Source organism: Protopterus annectens, chromosome 4.part0, assembly GCF_019279795.1.
Source record: "Protopterus annectens isolate FY-2018-M chromosome 4.part0, PAN1.0, whole genome shotgun sequence".
In the NCBI taxonomy this organism is placed as follows: Eukaryota; Metazoa; Chordata; order Ceratodontiformes; family Protopteridae; genus Protopterus; species Protopterus annectens.
In genome coordinates this window covers 1,795,905,994-1,795,924,684 of record NC_056733.1, presented here as the reverse complement: position 1 = coordinate 1,795,924,684, position 18,691 = coordinate 1,795,905,994, and the positions used below count along the sequence as shown (strand labels likewise).

General features: G+C 39.4%; 1 protein-coding gene across 1 annotated transcript in view; it reads right to left on the bottom strand.

Moving 5' to 3' along the window:
- Positions 1 to 10,228: 10,228 nt before the first annotated feature.
- FAM114A2 (family with sequence similarity 114 member A2) overlaps positions 10,229 to 18,691 on the bottom strand; it is a 1,115,082-nt gene continuing 1,106,619 nt past the window's right edge. The window contains exon 15 of the mRNA XM_044069930.1: positions 10,229 to 13,445. Coding sequence (XP_043925865.1) covers positions 13,344 to 13,445 — 102 coding nt within the window. The 3' untranslated portion in view covers positions 10,229 to 13,343. The remainder of the gene's footprint in view (positions 13,446 to 18,691) is intronic.

Below are 18,691 nucleotides of genomic sequence, written 5' to 3'. Positions count from 1 at the left end.
TACACTTATGCAACCAGCTTATTGTATGCATTTTTTTATATTTTACCCCTAACAGATTTGTTTGTTTTTCAATTGACTTGTACAGGTTACAGGTCACATTAAAGGTGGGAAAAGTTTTGAAATGATTTACTGTGGTCTCATTTTATATACAACAAAAAACTGGCATTTTAACAGGGGTGCGTACACTTTTTATATCCACTGTACCAAAGGGGATATTGTACTCAATGATAGGTCTGATGAATGCCGAATACAGTGAAACAATGACTTCCTTAGATGTAGATGCCATACCTTTGTTACAAGTTGCAGAACAAAGAACAATTTCCTCACCACTGTAGACACATGATGGTCAAAGTTTAGACTACTATCTATGTGTGTCCCTAAGTCCCTGACTACTGGGTTAACTCTAAGGGCTGTGTTGTCAATATGATAGTTACCAGGGATGGATGACTTCCCAAAGGATACAGTTATGCATTTACTGGCATTTAGTTTTAGTCTATGGCTATGACACCAGTTGTTTGTGTCAGCCCCTCTTGGAGAACATTTGTGTCAGTGTGAGATTCAGTGACAGCTCCTAATTTGCAATCATCTGTAAATTTATTCAGCCAGAGATCACTGACATTGGCCTTGACTTCTGATAAGTAAATGTCAAAAAGGAGAGGTCCAAGGGCTGATCACTGAGAGACTCCGCTTGTGACTGGCCTCTTTGTAGAGGTGTATTTCCCAATTCTAAATTCCTGGGTCCCATCTGTGAGCTAGTTGGCTATCCACTGGGTGGCATACGGGTTTGTACCTAACCTCTCGAGTTTGTCAACAATGCCTGAGTGAGGTACTGTGTCATATGCCTTTGCCAGGTCAAGGTAGACAGTGTGAATGATTTTTCAGTTGCTTTGGTGACCTTCTCAAAGAAGTCCACCAGGTTGACTAGGCATGATCTGCCCTTGACAAAACCAAACTGGGTTGGGTCCAGTATCTGGAGGTTTACTATATCTCTATTGATCATCTCCATGATAATTCTTTCCATGGTTTTACATATAAGACTAGTGAGACTTATGGGTCTTTAGTTTCCAGGGTCTGTTGATGGCCCACTTTTGTGCAGATGGATGACTGTTGCCTTTTTCCATTCATGATGCATGAAACCTGTTTGAAGGCTACAGTTAAACAGTAATTCCAGAGGCCCTGATAGGTCATGTTTCATGCTATTTAGAAGGCATCCTGGGATACTGTCTGGTTCCCACTGATGCAGTGTTCTTGTTTAGACAAAACATTAAGGAACTGTTCCCAAGTAACAGTAGGGGGAGTTATATTTGATAATATTTCCTGAGGGAAGGTTGAAGGGGAGAAAGGGGTAAAGTTGGAGCTGAATTTATCAGCCCGGAGGTTTGCTATATCTTCTGGCTCAGTACAGGTGGCTCCATTTACAATAAACTCTGCACACAACTGTGCATTGCCTTTGAAGTTGCAGACATAGCCAAATAATGCTTTGTGGTTGTCTTTGGCCTGAGAGGCCAAATTTACATCAAATTTGGCTTTGGTGGACTTTATATATCCTCTGAGTTGTTTGCATAATTTGATGAGTGCTTTTATCCTGCTGGGTACTGCACCTCCTAATTTTTGTCATGATTTTCTTCCTACTGATTCTGTGATTCCACCAGGGTGGCTTGTTTTTGAGTTAGTTCTGTACTTCTTCTTCTTGGGTACAGCTGCCTCTATGCAGCTATTAACATGTTTGCACAGGGTTTCTGTGAACAGTTCTGCATAGGCAGCAGTGTTCTCAGGGTTTATGAGGCTTGAAATGTTGCCAGGTTCTTACTTAATAGCAGGAGGTTAGCCTTAGAATAACTCCTGAATAATCCAGGTTTAGATGGGAGTCCAGGTTTTATTTTTACTTCAAATGAGACCATTTGTGCTCTCATTTGAAGTAATTTTATTTTATTGCCTTTTTCTATTTTGTATATTGTGGTTTAGTTTCTTTACACTGTGTTTAACTTGTATTTGGCTTTTATTTGCATATTGAAGCTTGAAAAGAGACCACAGCTGTGTCTCTTGTGATTCAGAGAGAAATTAGAAATAGGCTGTCACTACTGTCAAAGCACTTGGTGAACACCCTGGAGCATGTGGTGATACCAAATGGGAGTGATCTGAACTGGTAATGACTGGCTCCCAGCCTGAAATGAAGGTACCGTCTGGAGCATCTTTCTATTTTGATGTGATAGTACACATCCTTCAAGTCTACAGAGCACATCCAGTCATTCATTCTCAACAGGGGTAGGATGGACTGAACCATGACCATCCTGAATTTCTTGTTCTTTATGTTTTTGTTCACAGAAGTCAGGTCCAGAATTGGTCTCAGGTCTCCGGTCTTTTTATGTACAAAAAATCTGGAATAGACACCCAGTCCGACTTGATTGGAAGGGTCCTCCCAGATTACTCTTTTTTGCAGGAATTTTGAGAATTCTATGGCAGTGTTCTCCCTCTGATTGGGTGGAACATCAGGGAGGTGATTCCTTGGATTTGGTTCTTCTAAAAAGGGAATGAAGTATCTTCTGGATACCATCCTCAGCATCCACTGGTCATTTGTGATGGCTTCCCTGGCTGTGGGGTGTAAGGAAAAGCAGCCCCCGACTGCCTCCAGGAGAAGGTAGTCGAGCAACCATTCAGGACAGCTGGAAGGATCTGTCTGATTAGGGTTCCTGAGACCCTTGGTTTTGAGCGCCCCCCCTTGCCAATTGGGCAGTGTCTACCACTCTGTTCATTTCCCCTTCTGCTTCTGGGGGAAAATATTCCAGTGAGTTCTGAAAGGAATCCTGAGATTTCTTGAATCACATCTTTTTACTGGCATGCCGGTTCCCGGAAAAGGGCCTATGTGGAGTACAAAAATTGATTCCGAAGGGAGACAAAGTCCTCCCATCTTTCTCACTGTAGAAGAGTGTGTCACGAACTATGGGTCTAAATAAGGTCAATCCGTCATAAGGCACATTAACAAAAGACATCTTGAAGGGCTCAGCAAAGTCACACAGCCTCATCCAGGCATGAAGCCTTATGGCAATGCCAGAACTGGCTGCCCTTGAGGTACAATCTGCTGCATGGGATATAAGCCTCATGGACACCTTAGTCAATGATTGAATGGTGGCCTGTCTGGAGGAAAAGGTTTTCTGTTTCTCAGCAGACATGGCTGGGGCTGAGCTACAGAGTTCCTTGACCAGGTCCTTCAGTATTTTATTTTTATTTATTTATTTTACATTTGTTGTCCGGGCTAGTCCAACTGGATACATGTCCATTTTCAGTGATGGTAGTGGTTAACCAGCCCAGAATTTTTTGTCTTATTTCTTGATTGTTCTTTATTTGAGGTGACAGATTGTTTGTTTTTTATCAGATTACTTTGCTACTTTGATTTGTCACGATTGCTGGACTAACTTGATGGGGGGCAGGGGGGGGCATTTATTCCCTATCATTTTTTGATTCTAATTTTCTAATTTTAGAATTTGTTTCTCGCTATTTAGTTCACTGTAAATGCCTAGTAGAGCAGTTAGGTTTGGTAGAATAGGAGAATTTGATCTGTGAGGTAAAAAAACATAAATAAATAACTAACCAGGGATTTTTAGGATGTATTTTAGGATGTGCTTGAGAGCCTTGAGATCATCTAGGAATTGGTCAATTCTTGCTGTTCCTTACTAATCTAGTTATGGGGTATAGGATTCGCATTTGACATTTTGTTTTTATAATAAAGGTATGCAGGTGGTCGCTAAGGTCAGGGTAGAAGGGTCCCTGTAGTTATTAGGATCTATTCCTATTAGGATCAGTCCATAATGCTCTCCTTTTTGTGGGCATGTCCAATTCTAGTGGGGAGAAAGAATATTTTAAATGCGATAAATAGTTTAACGCCCTCTGAGTAAACATAGAGGAGGCATAAACTCTCTTGCCAAATCTAACCAAAGCCCATGATGCTCTACTGGAGGGATGAACACTGGAGCTTTCATGGGCTAGCTCCTTTCTGGTGGCTGCCTCAACAATCATGGCATCTATGGGGATGCCCTTGGTCCAGACAGTCTTGTCCAGGGAAGTGCTTAAGATTTTATCGACGCATTTCGGAATGGGCACCACCATAACCGGTTCCTTCCATGCCCTAGAAGACACCAACTCAATGAGTGGCTCAGCAGGGGAGGACACCCAGGATGTAGATGGGCTGGACATGAAAGCCTCCCAACAGCACCGATTCCTCCACAGAGGGATTTTGGGCAGACCAACCACCTTTTTGATGGAGAATTTCTAAAATGTTTCCAAAGGAGATTTCTCTTCTGCTTGCAATCTTGAGGATCATTTGCCTTCCTCGAAATTAGTGTCAGAGGTCAGAGATTCATCAAAGGAATCAATGTGCCTCCTCTTGCATTGACTCTTCCAAGGGACCTCCTCGGTGGGATGTTCCAAGGAGGTGTTGGAAGAGCCCTGGGGTTCTACAGACAAGTGTATAGAAACTTTCTAGAGCCAGTTGTTCACATGGCAGACTAAACGCCTTAGGCACCAATCCAGAAGGGGTAGGGATAGGTTCCAAACATATGAGAACCAAAGGTCTCCTGGAATGGGAGAGGGCCCTCCCCACTAATTTGAAAGCTGAATGGCTCCGGGCCTCTGGAAGCATCCCTTCTGGAGCTGAAACTACCACAGTGGAACCTCTTGAAGCCCCAGAGCCTCCCATTCTGAAGGGGGAGTCAAAGCTGAGCTATCAAATGCCAAAGCTCCAAGAGGAAGCGACCACTCCAAAAACTTCAGAGTGGAAGTCAACCCCCTGGAACCGATGTTGAGATTATGTCTCCAAGAGGCACTTGGCCCTGACGGAGTTGGAACTGAGCATGTCTGGAAAATGGTCAGGGGAGAAGATGAGATCACTATCAGCCCCATCACCTTAGCACCCAGGACCAATGGAACCAAAGACTCTGAAACCGAGGGCTGGATCGGAGAAGGAGCCATGGGGCAGAAAAGGGAGAGCCTCACAGATCCAGGGGGAGATGGAGTGGACAAAACCCCTATCTGGATCTGAGCCTTGAGAAATTGCCTCATTAGTCTACCCACATCTTTCTTAGAGAAGCTTCGAGAAGATCTGGAGGATGTGGAAGAGGCAGGCCTGGAAGATTTTCTCAGAGAATGAGATTTCCAAGTGGGGCTGATTGGCCCCAAGCCAGAAGTCGAGGCATGAGGAGGAGACCTCTGATCCAATTTGCTTGGCTGTAAATAAGCAGATTAGGCACAGAGCGGAGGAACAGCAGACGAAGCAGAAGAGACCGGTGCTGATGAAGTCGGCTCCAAGGACATTGGCACCTTTTTGGAGGCTCCAAAGAGGACCATGTGGGGACACATTACCTGCTCCCCTGGGCCTCTTTAGATGATTTGGAGGGGGATTGAGCCCATGACATTGAAGGAACAACAGAGGAAGAGGAAGGAGGGAGCAAATGTTTCAAAATAAGTCTATTCCTCCTATCTGCCATGGCCCTAGGTAGGAAAATCTTACAAATACTGCACTCGCTGTCCAGATGTACAGCCCCAGGCAGTAAATGCATTTCCTATAAGCATCAGACAATGGGATCCTGTTCTCACAGGAAGTGCATTTCTTGAAACCTAACATCTTCTCTTTCTGATCAGCTGTAGCTGGACAGAGACATATTTTTTTTTGTTTTGTTTTTAACTAGAAAGAAGAGAAAAAGGAGAGGAAAGGAACACTAAGGTGAGAAAACCCGATTAACTGAAAAAAAAACAGTTATCCTACAAAAAATTTTAAACTACAAGAAAAGAAAAGGGTAGGAAAACAAACAGGAAAGAAATAACAATCACACTCACAAAGCATCAAAATACAGTCAAACCCAGGGAGGAGCTCAGGGGCACTGGAACCTCGCTGTTATTCCAACAAGTGGAAAATGAGATCTGAGGTAATCTGGAAGGGTGAAGAATTATGGTCAGGAGGGAGGAACTTGACCTTGGAATCTTTAGCTAGTGAAGCAGCCATTTGGTTCAGAGGGTCGGAACCAAGACCCACAGGTTAATGAATGAATGAAGATGACAACATCAGTTCAATATTGTAATAGATAAGAATGCAAATTTGTGCTATGATATAATTTATATAGATATATCTTCAGTATTTGACAGGGTCATACACAAAATACTGATCAATAAATTACAACTAGGTATTGACTTACTCTTGATAAGACGGATAGGATAGCTGCATGGATTATGAATAGGACATGGCAAGTATCATACAGCAATTGGACAGATGAAATTCTGGATTACAGTCAGGGTGTCCCAGATGGCTGTCCTAGGCCCTTACTTGTTTCACACTTATGTTTTTCATCTGACATGTTCTACAGTATGAATGCAGATGACCTGAAACTGGGTAAACTGATTACATGTGTTATAGATAGGGCATATCTGCAAAAGGACTTGACTAAATTGACCACCTGGGCACAGGAGAATAACATGCTGATAAATACATCAAAAACTAAGCATATGAGATTGGGAAACAAATTGAAAGGTGAATATTTAATAAAGCACACAGTGATTGAAACTGTACATTCATTTAAGTACCTGGGAATATGGGTAGATCCAGCTCTGAGTTTTTCTAATCATATCAATTAGTGCGGTTGTGGTGCTGCGGTAGCATTGCTGCCTCACAGTAAGACGTTGTCCTGTTCGATTCTATGCTAAAGCGTCTTCTGTGTGGAGACGTGCATGAATGGGCGTACCTTCGTTGAAGGTTGTGCGTCAGGCCTGGCAAGCCGGTGCGTAAAAATCAACTGCCAATCATTAGCGGACCGGAGTTCCGCTGTGGCAACCCCTAACCGGGAAAAGCCAAAAGATACAAATCAATTAGTTAGTGACACTTCTACAACTATAGGTTGTATAAAAAGATTTATAAAATCTAGGAAATCGGACATGATGAAGTCGTTGTTTGCTAACTACATTAGTCCCAAACTTGAGTATGGAATAACAATATGGAAACCTTATAAGAAAACAAGCATGAGTAAACTGGAAATAGTACAGTGAAAATATACCAAGAGCATCCATGGATATGAAAATTTAAGTTATTAAAAAAGACTGTTTCTTACAGATATTTAAGAGGAGATCCTATTCAGGCACATAAGGAATTTAGGGACAACTATCTCTGGGAATGTTTGAGGTTATCAAAAAGAAGTAGAGCATCATCAGGCAACCTATGTAGATAATTCTACAGGAATGAGAAGTGTACTAACTGGTTCTCTGAGACAGCAGCTGATGCATAGAACAGACTACTAAACTACATCACTAGTTTAGATATTTTTAAGAATAGCCTGGACACTTATTATGGGAACACTTGTTTTGGCATATAGGCAGTCTAGAAGGGCATTAATGCCTGTGTTTGAAATATTTGTATGTATGTATGCATGCATACATCTATGTATCAGGAACAATTGCTTTACAGAGTGACTAAAAGGCATGTGATCTGAATTTGCCTTAAGGAAAAAGCAAGAATAAATGAAAATACCAGATTAAACAAACTGTAACATATCAGCAATTCAATATACATATATGTAGGTGTGTGCACAATATAGACACACACATATTACACATATATGCAGCTATACACACATTTTGCCAACAGAAAGCAAAATGTACTGCTCTACTTAAGCTGCAAAGTTAAAATGGCATTTCAGTAGCATATAGCAGTCTATAAATATTGTGGCTGTTGTAAAAAAGTATATATCTGTCTATGTGTTAAGAGTTGTTGGGCTGTCATTATTTTCATACCTTTTTGTTATGGATTGTTCTGCTTCGAGGGGTATGCTCAGGAAGAAAAAATATGCAGATGGAAACAATGGAAAAAAAGCTGCTTACTAGTCTTCTATTCCCATAACAACTCTAGACCTGCTATGCACATAGGATCCTTCTGCTTAGAATGTGCAGAGCCAGCAATGGATAGAATTCTTTAAATACAGGTGGTACTTAAAAAATACAACATGTAGACTGGTTGGTACTGCTTACTGCAACATGCTTGCTTAGTTCCTAACTCCTGCAAAATATTCATCCTTTGTGACTCCCTCAACAAATTTGTAGCTCATTTCACACATTGTCAGTAAAATAAAAGATGCATCCATCATCTTAAAAAGGGCAAAGCAGCATTTAAAAAGAAACTCTCTCTCTCTACTGTCTGTGGGACTACTAACATGCCTCTCTACAAACCTCTTTTAAAATAAACCATGGTACCTGTATTAGTCAAGTTCCTTCGATATATGACTTAGAATTTCAGTCTCTTACTGGCTAGATTTGTAAGCCAGAGAGAGAAAAGAAATTGGCACTATCTGTGGTGAAACAAACCATTTGCTCCTGGCAAAAGCAAATGCAGTGCTGCTGAGATGTGCATTGCAAAGTACCTAAGGTACTATTTAAACCTGAATGAGGATTAATAAAATAAAATCTGAGTGGAAATATTTCCACTCATGCCCAACAGACATAATTCCACTTTAAAATAGTGTATGGCTTATAGCATATAAGCCTAAAGCTCAAAAGAAGACTTTAGAAAACTTTTCCTCAAGTAGATAGCAAATGCTGGAAGTATGATGGAAAAGAGAGAGGTAACTGGGAAACATGTTTCTTGAATGTAATGAGCTGGCAGATTTAAAAAATTCCCAACAGAGTACTCCACCAGAAATGTTGGGGAGCAAATGGCTGTCGCTAAAGCAATTATTCTTTTCAGCTGGAATGCAGGCTTTTACCTATAGAGTAAAGCCTTACTAAGATTAATATTAACTGCTGTCTAAAAGTAATTACTAGAAAATGAAAATCGAAGTTTAAACTAACTATAACTGAAGTACTGAATACTGTAAAGGATCTAAAAGTAGAGGTGGGATCTTCAGGAAAGGGAAAGAGCAAACATATATACAAATTCAGTTCCACTACTCATGAATGCGGATCAGAAAAATGTTTAGTTATACTCTGTTTGAAGTAAATGTCTTATTGATGCACGATTATGACACACTCGGAATAATAAACCTAATTACACAGATTAATAATATTCTATAACGTTTAAAGAAAACATTATGTTCATTCAGAACTTCCTTTCTTATACAAGTACCCTCAACATGCAACTAAACACATGTAGCCTAAAAGTACATCTCTCAGCTGTCCCTGATTTTGTCTCATATGTTTACCCTGCATACATTTTTTTATTTTCATGACATATCACAGAGGACTGCAGTCAGAGTTTCATATTTCTTACTGTTTAGTAAAATACATACTGATGAAAACCTGTTGTTTTATTAACTTCTTAAGGGAATTTGAGTAATACTTAAAAGTACCCCACATTACTTTTGGTTTTGTCTAGAATTATTAAGTAAAGAAGTTGACAGAACTGTTTGGGAGCATCTGACAATGATACAATTCTCATCTAACCCAAATATTCATTTAGTGTCATATAGCTGATCAAACAAGAACACGATGTACAAATGCAGCATGATTTAGATTTTCACTCATTTTGCTGTGGTGACCCAGCATACATATTTTTTCAACTGTATTTCGCTAAGAAGAGATTCAGTGGTTATGGAATTTGCACTTTATTCAAAACTCCAAGGAAGTTTAGTTAAAATAATAAAAAATATACAGTTAATATAAAATAAATTGTAATTTAAGGGGGATCAAGCCTCACGTGTGTGTGCGTGTGAGTGTGTCCGCGCACTTTATTCAAAACTCCAAGGAAGTGTAGTTAAAATAATAAAAAATATACAGTTAATATAAAATAAATTGTAATTTAAGGGGGGGGTCAAGTCTCAAGTGTGTGTGTGTGTGTGTGTATATATATATATATATATATATATATATATATATATATATGTGTGTGTGTGTGTGTGTGTATATATATATATATATATATATATATATATATATATATATACACACACGTACATATACATACATATAAAACATTTACTCTTGCCCTTTCACAGTGTTTAATCCACTGATGAAGCTTTGCAAATGACAAATAAGAACTGCCAGTTGTGAGTGCAAAATCAATGCATGCTTGTCTGACATGGACACACTTAAGAAGTTAAAAGTCAAATACTGCAGTTTTCACAGCTTACACTTTGGAAACCTTATTTATCTATTTATTAATTCATACATTCATTCTACATTGGGGATTAGGGAACTTGTGTATGCTGTGCTTTTGATAAACCATGCAGCCACCTGGGTTTATAGGTTACAGCAGTAGTGATTCAACTGATACTAATGTAACGACCCATATTAAAAGTACATTCAGTATGTGGACAACAGAAAGTCTGATGTTATTTTACAACCACAGTGATAGCACCAGTGACCCAGTGAAGGATCTTTACTCACAAAACATTAGCTCTGTCAACTTCTAGGTCTACTGTTACTGAATACATGAACCCAAGGCTGTAACGTATTGACCAAAGACTTAGGAAGATGCTGAAGGACATCTTGGTCCACAATGATAGCAACACACACAGCCTCAGGGGGGCAGTATGGCATAACTATAATATCAGAGCAAGCTCTTCTCAACAAAATTATCTACAAACAGATTAGCATTAATGGGGAAGACATTTCTGCTGTAATGTAGCATGATTGGTCCTACATCAGACAGCACAATACTAATTATAACACAACTTTAACAATCTGGAGGTTCTAGCATGTAGTCTGTGGGGAACACATAGGGTTTGATGTACTATATATCCATAAAACAGCCCAAAACAAGGCAACAACTCGGCTCTCACATTCAGAAAAGACAAAAAAAGAATTACTCAATTTGGGAAGCTGTTCTGCAATGGAGGCAGGAGAAAATGCCATCAAGACCCCACAATGATATATGTATTTATCTGAAAGGGTGTGGTGTCCATATGACTGCCATTTCCATGTCACATAATGATACACACAGTAAGCAAGAAGGCAATACTGTCTCATGAAGCCTACATTTGGGAATGCTCATAGACTTTAACTTCAGGACTGAAAATAACAGGTTTAGAGCTATCTGTTCTTCAAACAGGACAAGCTGCTTCCCCCTTGCACCCTTGATGCATGACATCAGAAATCACTTACTTGCTGATGTTAGAGTGAAACAAGTGATTGCCTTAGATAGAGGTGCACTGCTTTTGGGAGTTATTTCCCTTCCCCAATGATGTGAGACTGTGGAGTCACACACACACACACACACACACACACACACACACACACACACACACACACACACACACAAATTCAGGGGGTACAGGGTGGCCTAGCCCCTTGAAAAAATATTGATTTCAGCTGTCCCATTACTTTGAATGTAGCAGTTTTCGAACATATAGGAGTAAACATCTGTGATGTGAAAAACTGTGTTACAGTCTCTCATAGTAAAATCGGGCGGGGCGAGCACGCAAGTCCTCAATGAAAAACTATGCACAAAAATTTTAAACAGTAAATATAATAAGAAGAATGAAGGCATGTCTCCCTGTGGAAAGGATTGTATCAGAGACGGTGGCCACATAACTTCTCAAAAACAATAAAATTACTCAGATTATTTAATACAAAATATAAGAACAAATGTTTACAGTTTGCCACTGAATCTTTTAAGACTAATTCAGCTTTAAAAGTAATCAACAAAGATCTCTGCAGCAAAAGTCTACTTCTTCTGTTTTTGTTTGGATACATCAGTGTGCCAAAGCTGAATCTTTTTAAAAGACAGAATCCAGTCAGGTCTTACAGAAGAATGCACCTATTTGTTTCACAGGGATTGCAAATTTCATGCAACAGTGATACATGTTAACTAAAGCATAAGTGAAAGAGACAAAAGTTCCACAGCAAGAATCTTTAGCTAGAAACGTATTGTAAAAATGGGTGTTTGATCAGCTACACAAATGGAAGTTTAGGCTTAAGAGTGTATATTTCAGGCCATGTTTGACACTTTCTTATGTAAAGTATTATCACAAAATCAGCAAAGTGGAGATGTTGCTTTCCTTATTTATGGGTAACATTCCAAAATATGTTAGTATTCTAATTTAACTAACTCTTCTTCCTCCTGACCAAATGAAAAGCATTCATTGCATTTGAGATGCTCAGTGGTCAAATGATCTGGATTGCTGGAAGTGCTATCACTGAGCCCTGACTCACATTAAAAGGCATACTATGTAGTGTCTGAAAAAACAACCCAGGAGTGAGGTGGGGGAGTTGTATTGTATGTATAACCACACTCAAGCCATGAAAGTCTGTACTGTAGCTAGGGTGGGGCAAGAGGGCAACTGCAAAGTGTTGGGGGTGCAATCGGCTGTCAGCTAATTCCAATCTTTCTTCAATGCAATACCGGCTTGCAGTCAAACCTGAGTACTGTAGTGCTCCGTGTGTGATCTAAAATATGAGTGCTGTAACACTCTGTGCTGGCAGGGTATAAACTACTGTAATGACTTGCTACATTTGTAGCAAACAGTGTACTATTGTTTAAAACTAAGACCTTTTTTAATTAAAATGAGTTAAAGGAGAGTTGGGTGCAGGGCACAGAAATAGGACCCGAATAGCTGGGGGCAGGGGAGTGATGTCATGTATCTGGCCATCTGGGAACATCCATTTTATTTATTTATTTATTTATTCTTTTACACATTAGAGGAAGAGAGATGGGGTTGGGGGCATAGAACTGTAATAAGCCAATCTTTGAAACCGGCTTATTAGTGCAAAGTGCTTGCTGGTTCACAGTACTGGTGCAGGGCGCTGGTTGAACCAGCTACGCTTCTGGTTTGCACTACCATTTGATGTGAGATAGCAATAAAATTGCTGTGGTATGACTGTTTTTCTTTTTAATACATCTGAATCTATACCTGGTTGTGCTGAGTTCTGAAGACAAAATAACATGTACAATATATACTTTTTATATTTTTGCAGCTCAGCGAAGTATAACCACAAGTGTTTCGTTCTGTATGATTAAAAGAATTTCCATTCTAATATTTTAGCACAGTGTTTCATTTAACTCAAAGCAAGCTCAGTATCACCATAAAGTGCTAGTAGTAACTCGGTTCAAAACTTAGATCTGCTGTAATTTGCAACCACTTTACATTTACAGTCTACAAGCAATCTGATCATACTAAAAAAAAGAACAATTTAAAGACTATAAAATGTTAAAATGTCTTTTTATGATGAAAGAAATTATGCCTGTGTAGTTTTGCTGCCACCACTTGATAGTAGTAAGACAGTTCACGAACAAGTCTTGCTGCCCACAACTCATTAACAATGGCACTTCATAGTGGTTTACATGATCATTCTCTTCCTCAAGGAAGCAATGTTCTTAAATGTCTAGTCAGTTAAGCAGAGCCATGCAGCAGTGGATGCTGGCAAACAACTGTTCCTTATTGCTGTGAAAAGTCTCTGAAAGTCTGGATGTGAGAAATTTCCAGTACTGGCTGAAGAAGTTGGAATGCATCCTGGATATAAGAAGCACTGTTGGAGGCCTGAAACGTAAAAATAAAGCAAACAATAGATTTAGTGCACTTCTTATCACTTCCTGTAATTTCACAAGACTGCAGCTGTTGAAAGATGCCCACACATTGTGAGTCTCTTTAGCTTTGTATTAAAGAAAATTGTTTAAAAAATAAATAAAATATGACACTGAGTTAGCAGCAACCATTAGGCAGAACTGTATGACCACACTTTAGTGATGTAATCAGCATGGAACATTCTCATTTTTACTGAATCCAATTATAACATTACCAGAAAGAATCCAACCAACATGAGGTATTTCATAAGAGGAAACAGCTGCAGAATGCCCGCTCTATACTACAGCCGTTTAGAATATGCATAAAAGTGAAACTAATGCCAGTTGCAAAAACCTGTCTATTATGGGTGTATTGCCTTTTTTTCTGTCCTCCTCTTTAGTACAAGCAGATAATTCTGCAGATTGGCTTTAAACCCTCTGAGATAAACTACACTGATAATCTCAAGTCTAACTGGAAGAATAGTCTTTACATATTCATTAAGTAGAATAAGATTGCCCATCAAGTTTATTTCCAAGAAAATTAGGTCAAATATCTTACACCCTAGTTTACCCACACCAAGTTTCAAAACATGCCTCTTTTCCAATGGCAGTTCAGAAGCCCAAAAATATTCATCAAAATTATCAATAACCTTATGAAGGCCTCTCTTCTCATCTTATAATGTTTTATTTTCCAGACAAAGAATGCTAAAAACTTCTACCAGTTCCTTCTGGATTTTCTTGTTCAAATACTTCTACCTATTCCACTAGTCACCCAAAGCCAAAAAAGTTAAACCACCTCGCCTCCAAAGTAATGGTTAAATCCTAAACTCCTCTTTTTATTTATTTATTTATTAACCATGTAAGTAAACTGGTTCAGAACAGATATTTAACAGCCATATCTTTGGCTAAAAGGGTAAACAGACAACAATGAGTAAAGTATTATTTAATGGTGAAATTAAAACTGAAATGTACAGGATGCTTAATTTTTTTGGAAAGTGTATGTGTAGTCTGCATGTACACAGGTAAGTTTGTGTGTGTGTGTATATATTTATCCTAATGATACATGATAGATAAGGGCAGGGTAATTTATCTGTTAAAATATTTAGAAATTTCTTGTCTGCACTCTTGATGTCAACAGGCATTTATCTACATCACTGTTGCACCATCATAAATTTATTACTATCCTTAGTGCATCAAAGCTACTACAAGTCACCTACATGCTAAAACCAGAAGAAAAAGTCTGCTTACTGCACACACAAAAGACACACACACCAACCCAAAATTCTCCAGCTCATCTAAAACAATTTCCCCAAACCCAAATTTACACTTACTTTATAAGAAAAAAAACGTAAAATAATCTGGATGTCATTTCCCATTCAACTTTACTGTAAATAAGTAACTGTACACACTATATAAATAACAACCCCTCAAAAACACTGCCATTTAAATCAGTACTCTATAAATAAAAACAATTCTTCTTAAAAAAAATTAACAATAAAAATAATAAAATAAAATGCTGACCATGACTAGCCAACTAGAACACAGCTTTTATCAGCAAAACATACCCAATTATAACAATCAAAATTAAGGTAAAAACTAGTTAAAATACAACAATAAAATTAATAAATCCTAATATAACCCTCATTAGGGATACTGATCAGTGACCTCAAAAATCAAAGTTATCAGGACAGACTGGCAGCCCTTTCTCTGTACTGTGTGCAATTAATACAGCAGCTAATGAACACATGGCTTTTCCTGTTCACAAATATTGGCTAGATAAAAATTCCTGTCCATCCACATGGTATATTCTAAGATATGCTATCCCTAACTTTTACCTAAAGACACTATACTGGTATATCTACAGCCTGTGTCTCTGTCACCCTTTCTTCATAAACCACTTAATTACCTCTCCACTTTCCTTACCACTTCCTACTTTCCCTCACATCTCCACATCTCTTTATTACACTCTGCTATTCCCCTTCAGTATCTCCTGGCTCACTACTTGCTTTTCTCTCCCTTCTTCTTTCAGCACTTCCAAGTCACATCCCTTTTGTATCTCCCTCTACCCAGCAGAAACTATACACTGACACCTTACAGCCTCTCTCATGACAGTAATCCTGCATCTTTGTACTCAGCCTTCCCTGGTCTTCTTCTCACTAAGCTTATTTATTAATCATCTGTTTAAAACTGTACTACATCCAGTGCATGATCCAACCACTTCCTGTTCTGTTACCTTTACTTATTTCCGTGGTGTTGCCTCTCAGAAATCTCTATCTTGCTTCTCCTGCACACTGCTGTATAACTACGACTTTCACTAACATATTACTTAAATACTTTTTTATATAAAAACAAACATTTTGCCTATGCCCCCCACACTCCTCCTAAATATATATATATATATATATATATATATATATATATATATATATATATACTAACTTCAAGACTGCATAATCCCTGGGAGAATGTGTCCATTATAGACACAGGTGTCAAACCAGGGATGAATTTCCTGTTCCCCATCCAACTGTCCAAGTTACACTTGTATTGGGTTAGGGAGGAATTCTGCTTCACATGGATGGGGAGCCTGTTCCAGAGAAGAGATAATCTCTAGGATACATACCTGCCTCTCCAGCAGGTCATACTTGTATCACAGGCAAGGTATAAGCTGCCTTTAGAATGGGTAATTCTAGTGCTGTTTGTTTTGTGGATATGCAGGATGCCCTTTAGAGTAAGGTCTGACGATGCCTTGTATGCCAGGCATAGATCTCCCATCAACAGCCTGTAGGAGACAAAATACAAGGATAGGATGGATAGGATCTTAACCTCTATGGACATTCTAATTGTTGGATATGCCTGGCGTGGAACCTTCACTGTTGCAGTATTAGCCTGACATCCAGCCAATATGCCAAAGCCTTTTGGTTGTAAAAGGTATGCTGTATGTCACATCATCCATATGTACCATCCTCAGAACTGAAAAGCCTAGATGGAACAAAAGTCCAAGGATAAAGGTAGGTAACAAGCATATCCATAAGAAAAAAGGACCAGAGGGAGGAAGGGATTGAATACTGCACCAGTGAAGATAAGGACATCTACTGTTATGGTAATATTTTACACAGTTGTATTATATCCTTCCATACCACTGATGCAGTATTCTTAGTGGAATGAGCATTAATAGAAGATGGAAGGCTCTTCCCATGAAAAGATATCCAAAAAGAAATGGTTTGTTTGGAAACAGCCAAACCTAAAGACTTGGGAAGAAAAGTCATATTAAAATATCTGAATTGTCTATGTAAATCCAAGGTGTGCAAAATCTTCTCAATAGCAGACTGCAGACAAGGAAAAAAGTGGGCAAATGAATAGACCGATTAAGAGCCAACTCATTAACCACCTTGAGCATAAAAGAAGGATTAGGGATACCTGATACTGAATAAAAAAAAAAAAAAAAAAAAAAAAAAAAAAGGGCTTTGCAGTTCAAACAACTGTCTTGCAGAAGAAAGGTTCAAAAGGAACCAGAGTCAAATTTTCTAAAAGAAAATTAAGGTTCCAGAAGGAGGGACAGGCTTCCTAGGAGGCCTAATGTGAAGGACACCTTTAAGAAACTGTTTGGCCTCAAATCTAGTGGCTAAAGGGGGAGTCAAAGGCAGACAAGCAGAGAAAGCTGACAGATGGGCCTTAACAGAAGAATGTGCCAACCCAGCATTGAGTAATTCACACAAATAATAAAGAACCAAAGGAACATCCACAGTAAGTGGATCCAGGTTATGTGAAAGACACCAAACAGAAAGCCTCCTCCATTTGGATAATTAAGATTTCCTAGTAGTGGGTTTCCTGGCCTCCTGCAGGACTCGAAGCATGTCGTCAGAAAAAAAAGGTGTCTGTGGGGGGTCAAAACCCTATCACCCATAACGTCAGTTGAAGAGTGGACATGTGCGGATGGATGAGAGATCCCTTGTCTTGTGTCAGTAGGTCCACCCTGTAAGGTAACATGATGACTGCCCTTGGCAAGATGCAGAAGAAGAGCAAACCAATGCTGTCCGGGCCAAAAGGGAGTTACTAACCAGATTTTGGGAGCATCCTGTTTTTTCTTGAAGAGGACTTTCAGAATGAGAGAAAAGAGGAGGGAAGGCATAAATAAACATCCTCTTCCAAGAAAAACAGAGGGCATCCACCTTCCAGGCCAGGGATGCCAGCAATGCAACAGTCTGGATCCTGCATCCCAGAAAAACATGACCCTCAGAAGGAGTCAGAAATGACTTCTGGAAATTTACAGTAACACCCAGGCTTTACAAGAGATAAATGGTAAAGTGTATATGCTGAAGTAAGATCTTTTGAAAGGAGACCTAATAAGCAAGTCATCCAGGTAGGGAAAGACCTGTACTCCCCTTAGCCTGTAGAAAGCAATCACAGAAGTGAAGCATTTGGTGAAGATCCTTTGGGCAGTAAGATGCCAAAAGACAAAGAGGGGAACTGAAATTGCCAGAAAGCAGCAAAGAAATGTAAAAACTTCCTGAAAGGGGGGTGAATAGCATCCTTGCGATCCAGGGAAACTAGAAATGCCTGATAAAGTAGCAGAGTAAACAATGCTTGAAGGGATAGCATTTGAAAGGAAGAGACCTTCAAAAAGGTGTTTAGCTGAGAAAGATCCAGAATGAGTCTCCAGGTGCCTTCTTTCCTGGGGACAAAGAACATTGTGGAGTAACCCCCCCCCCCCCCGAGGAGTTGGACGTTTTTGAATAGCTCCATGAGCCAATAGGCCCTGAAACACCTCTGAAAAAAGGGCAGTTATTCCTGAGAAGGCTGAGGAATGCCCAAAAAAGGGATGAGGAAGAGATTTCCAAATTATGGAAAGAACACAGGAGTCTTGGGTGACTTTTACCCAAATAGGAAGGGACAAAGAAAGACAGAGAGAAAGAGAAATGTAACAGAGAAGAACAGGATAGTTGGACAGCACCTGGTTTGTCAGGAAATGGAGGCTTCTGAGTAGAAGGAGTTTGGGTACCCTTAGCATGGGAGCCCTTCTGCCACCTTTTTTACCTTTGGGGGAGGGTGTGACTATCTATGAACAAAGGCAGGCTTATTAGGATAACTCCTCTGAAACTTGGGCACAGGGGAAACAAAAATATGCTTCAGCTCCTGCAAAACTTTGTCCTTTTCTTGCAGGGACTTATAAAACTCCACGGCAGCAGAACCAAATACATGCTTATTATCCAGAGGAGCATCCAT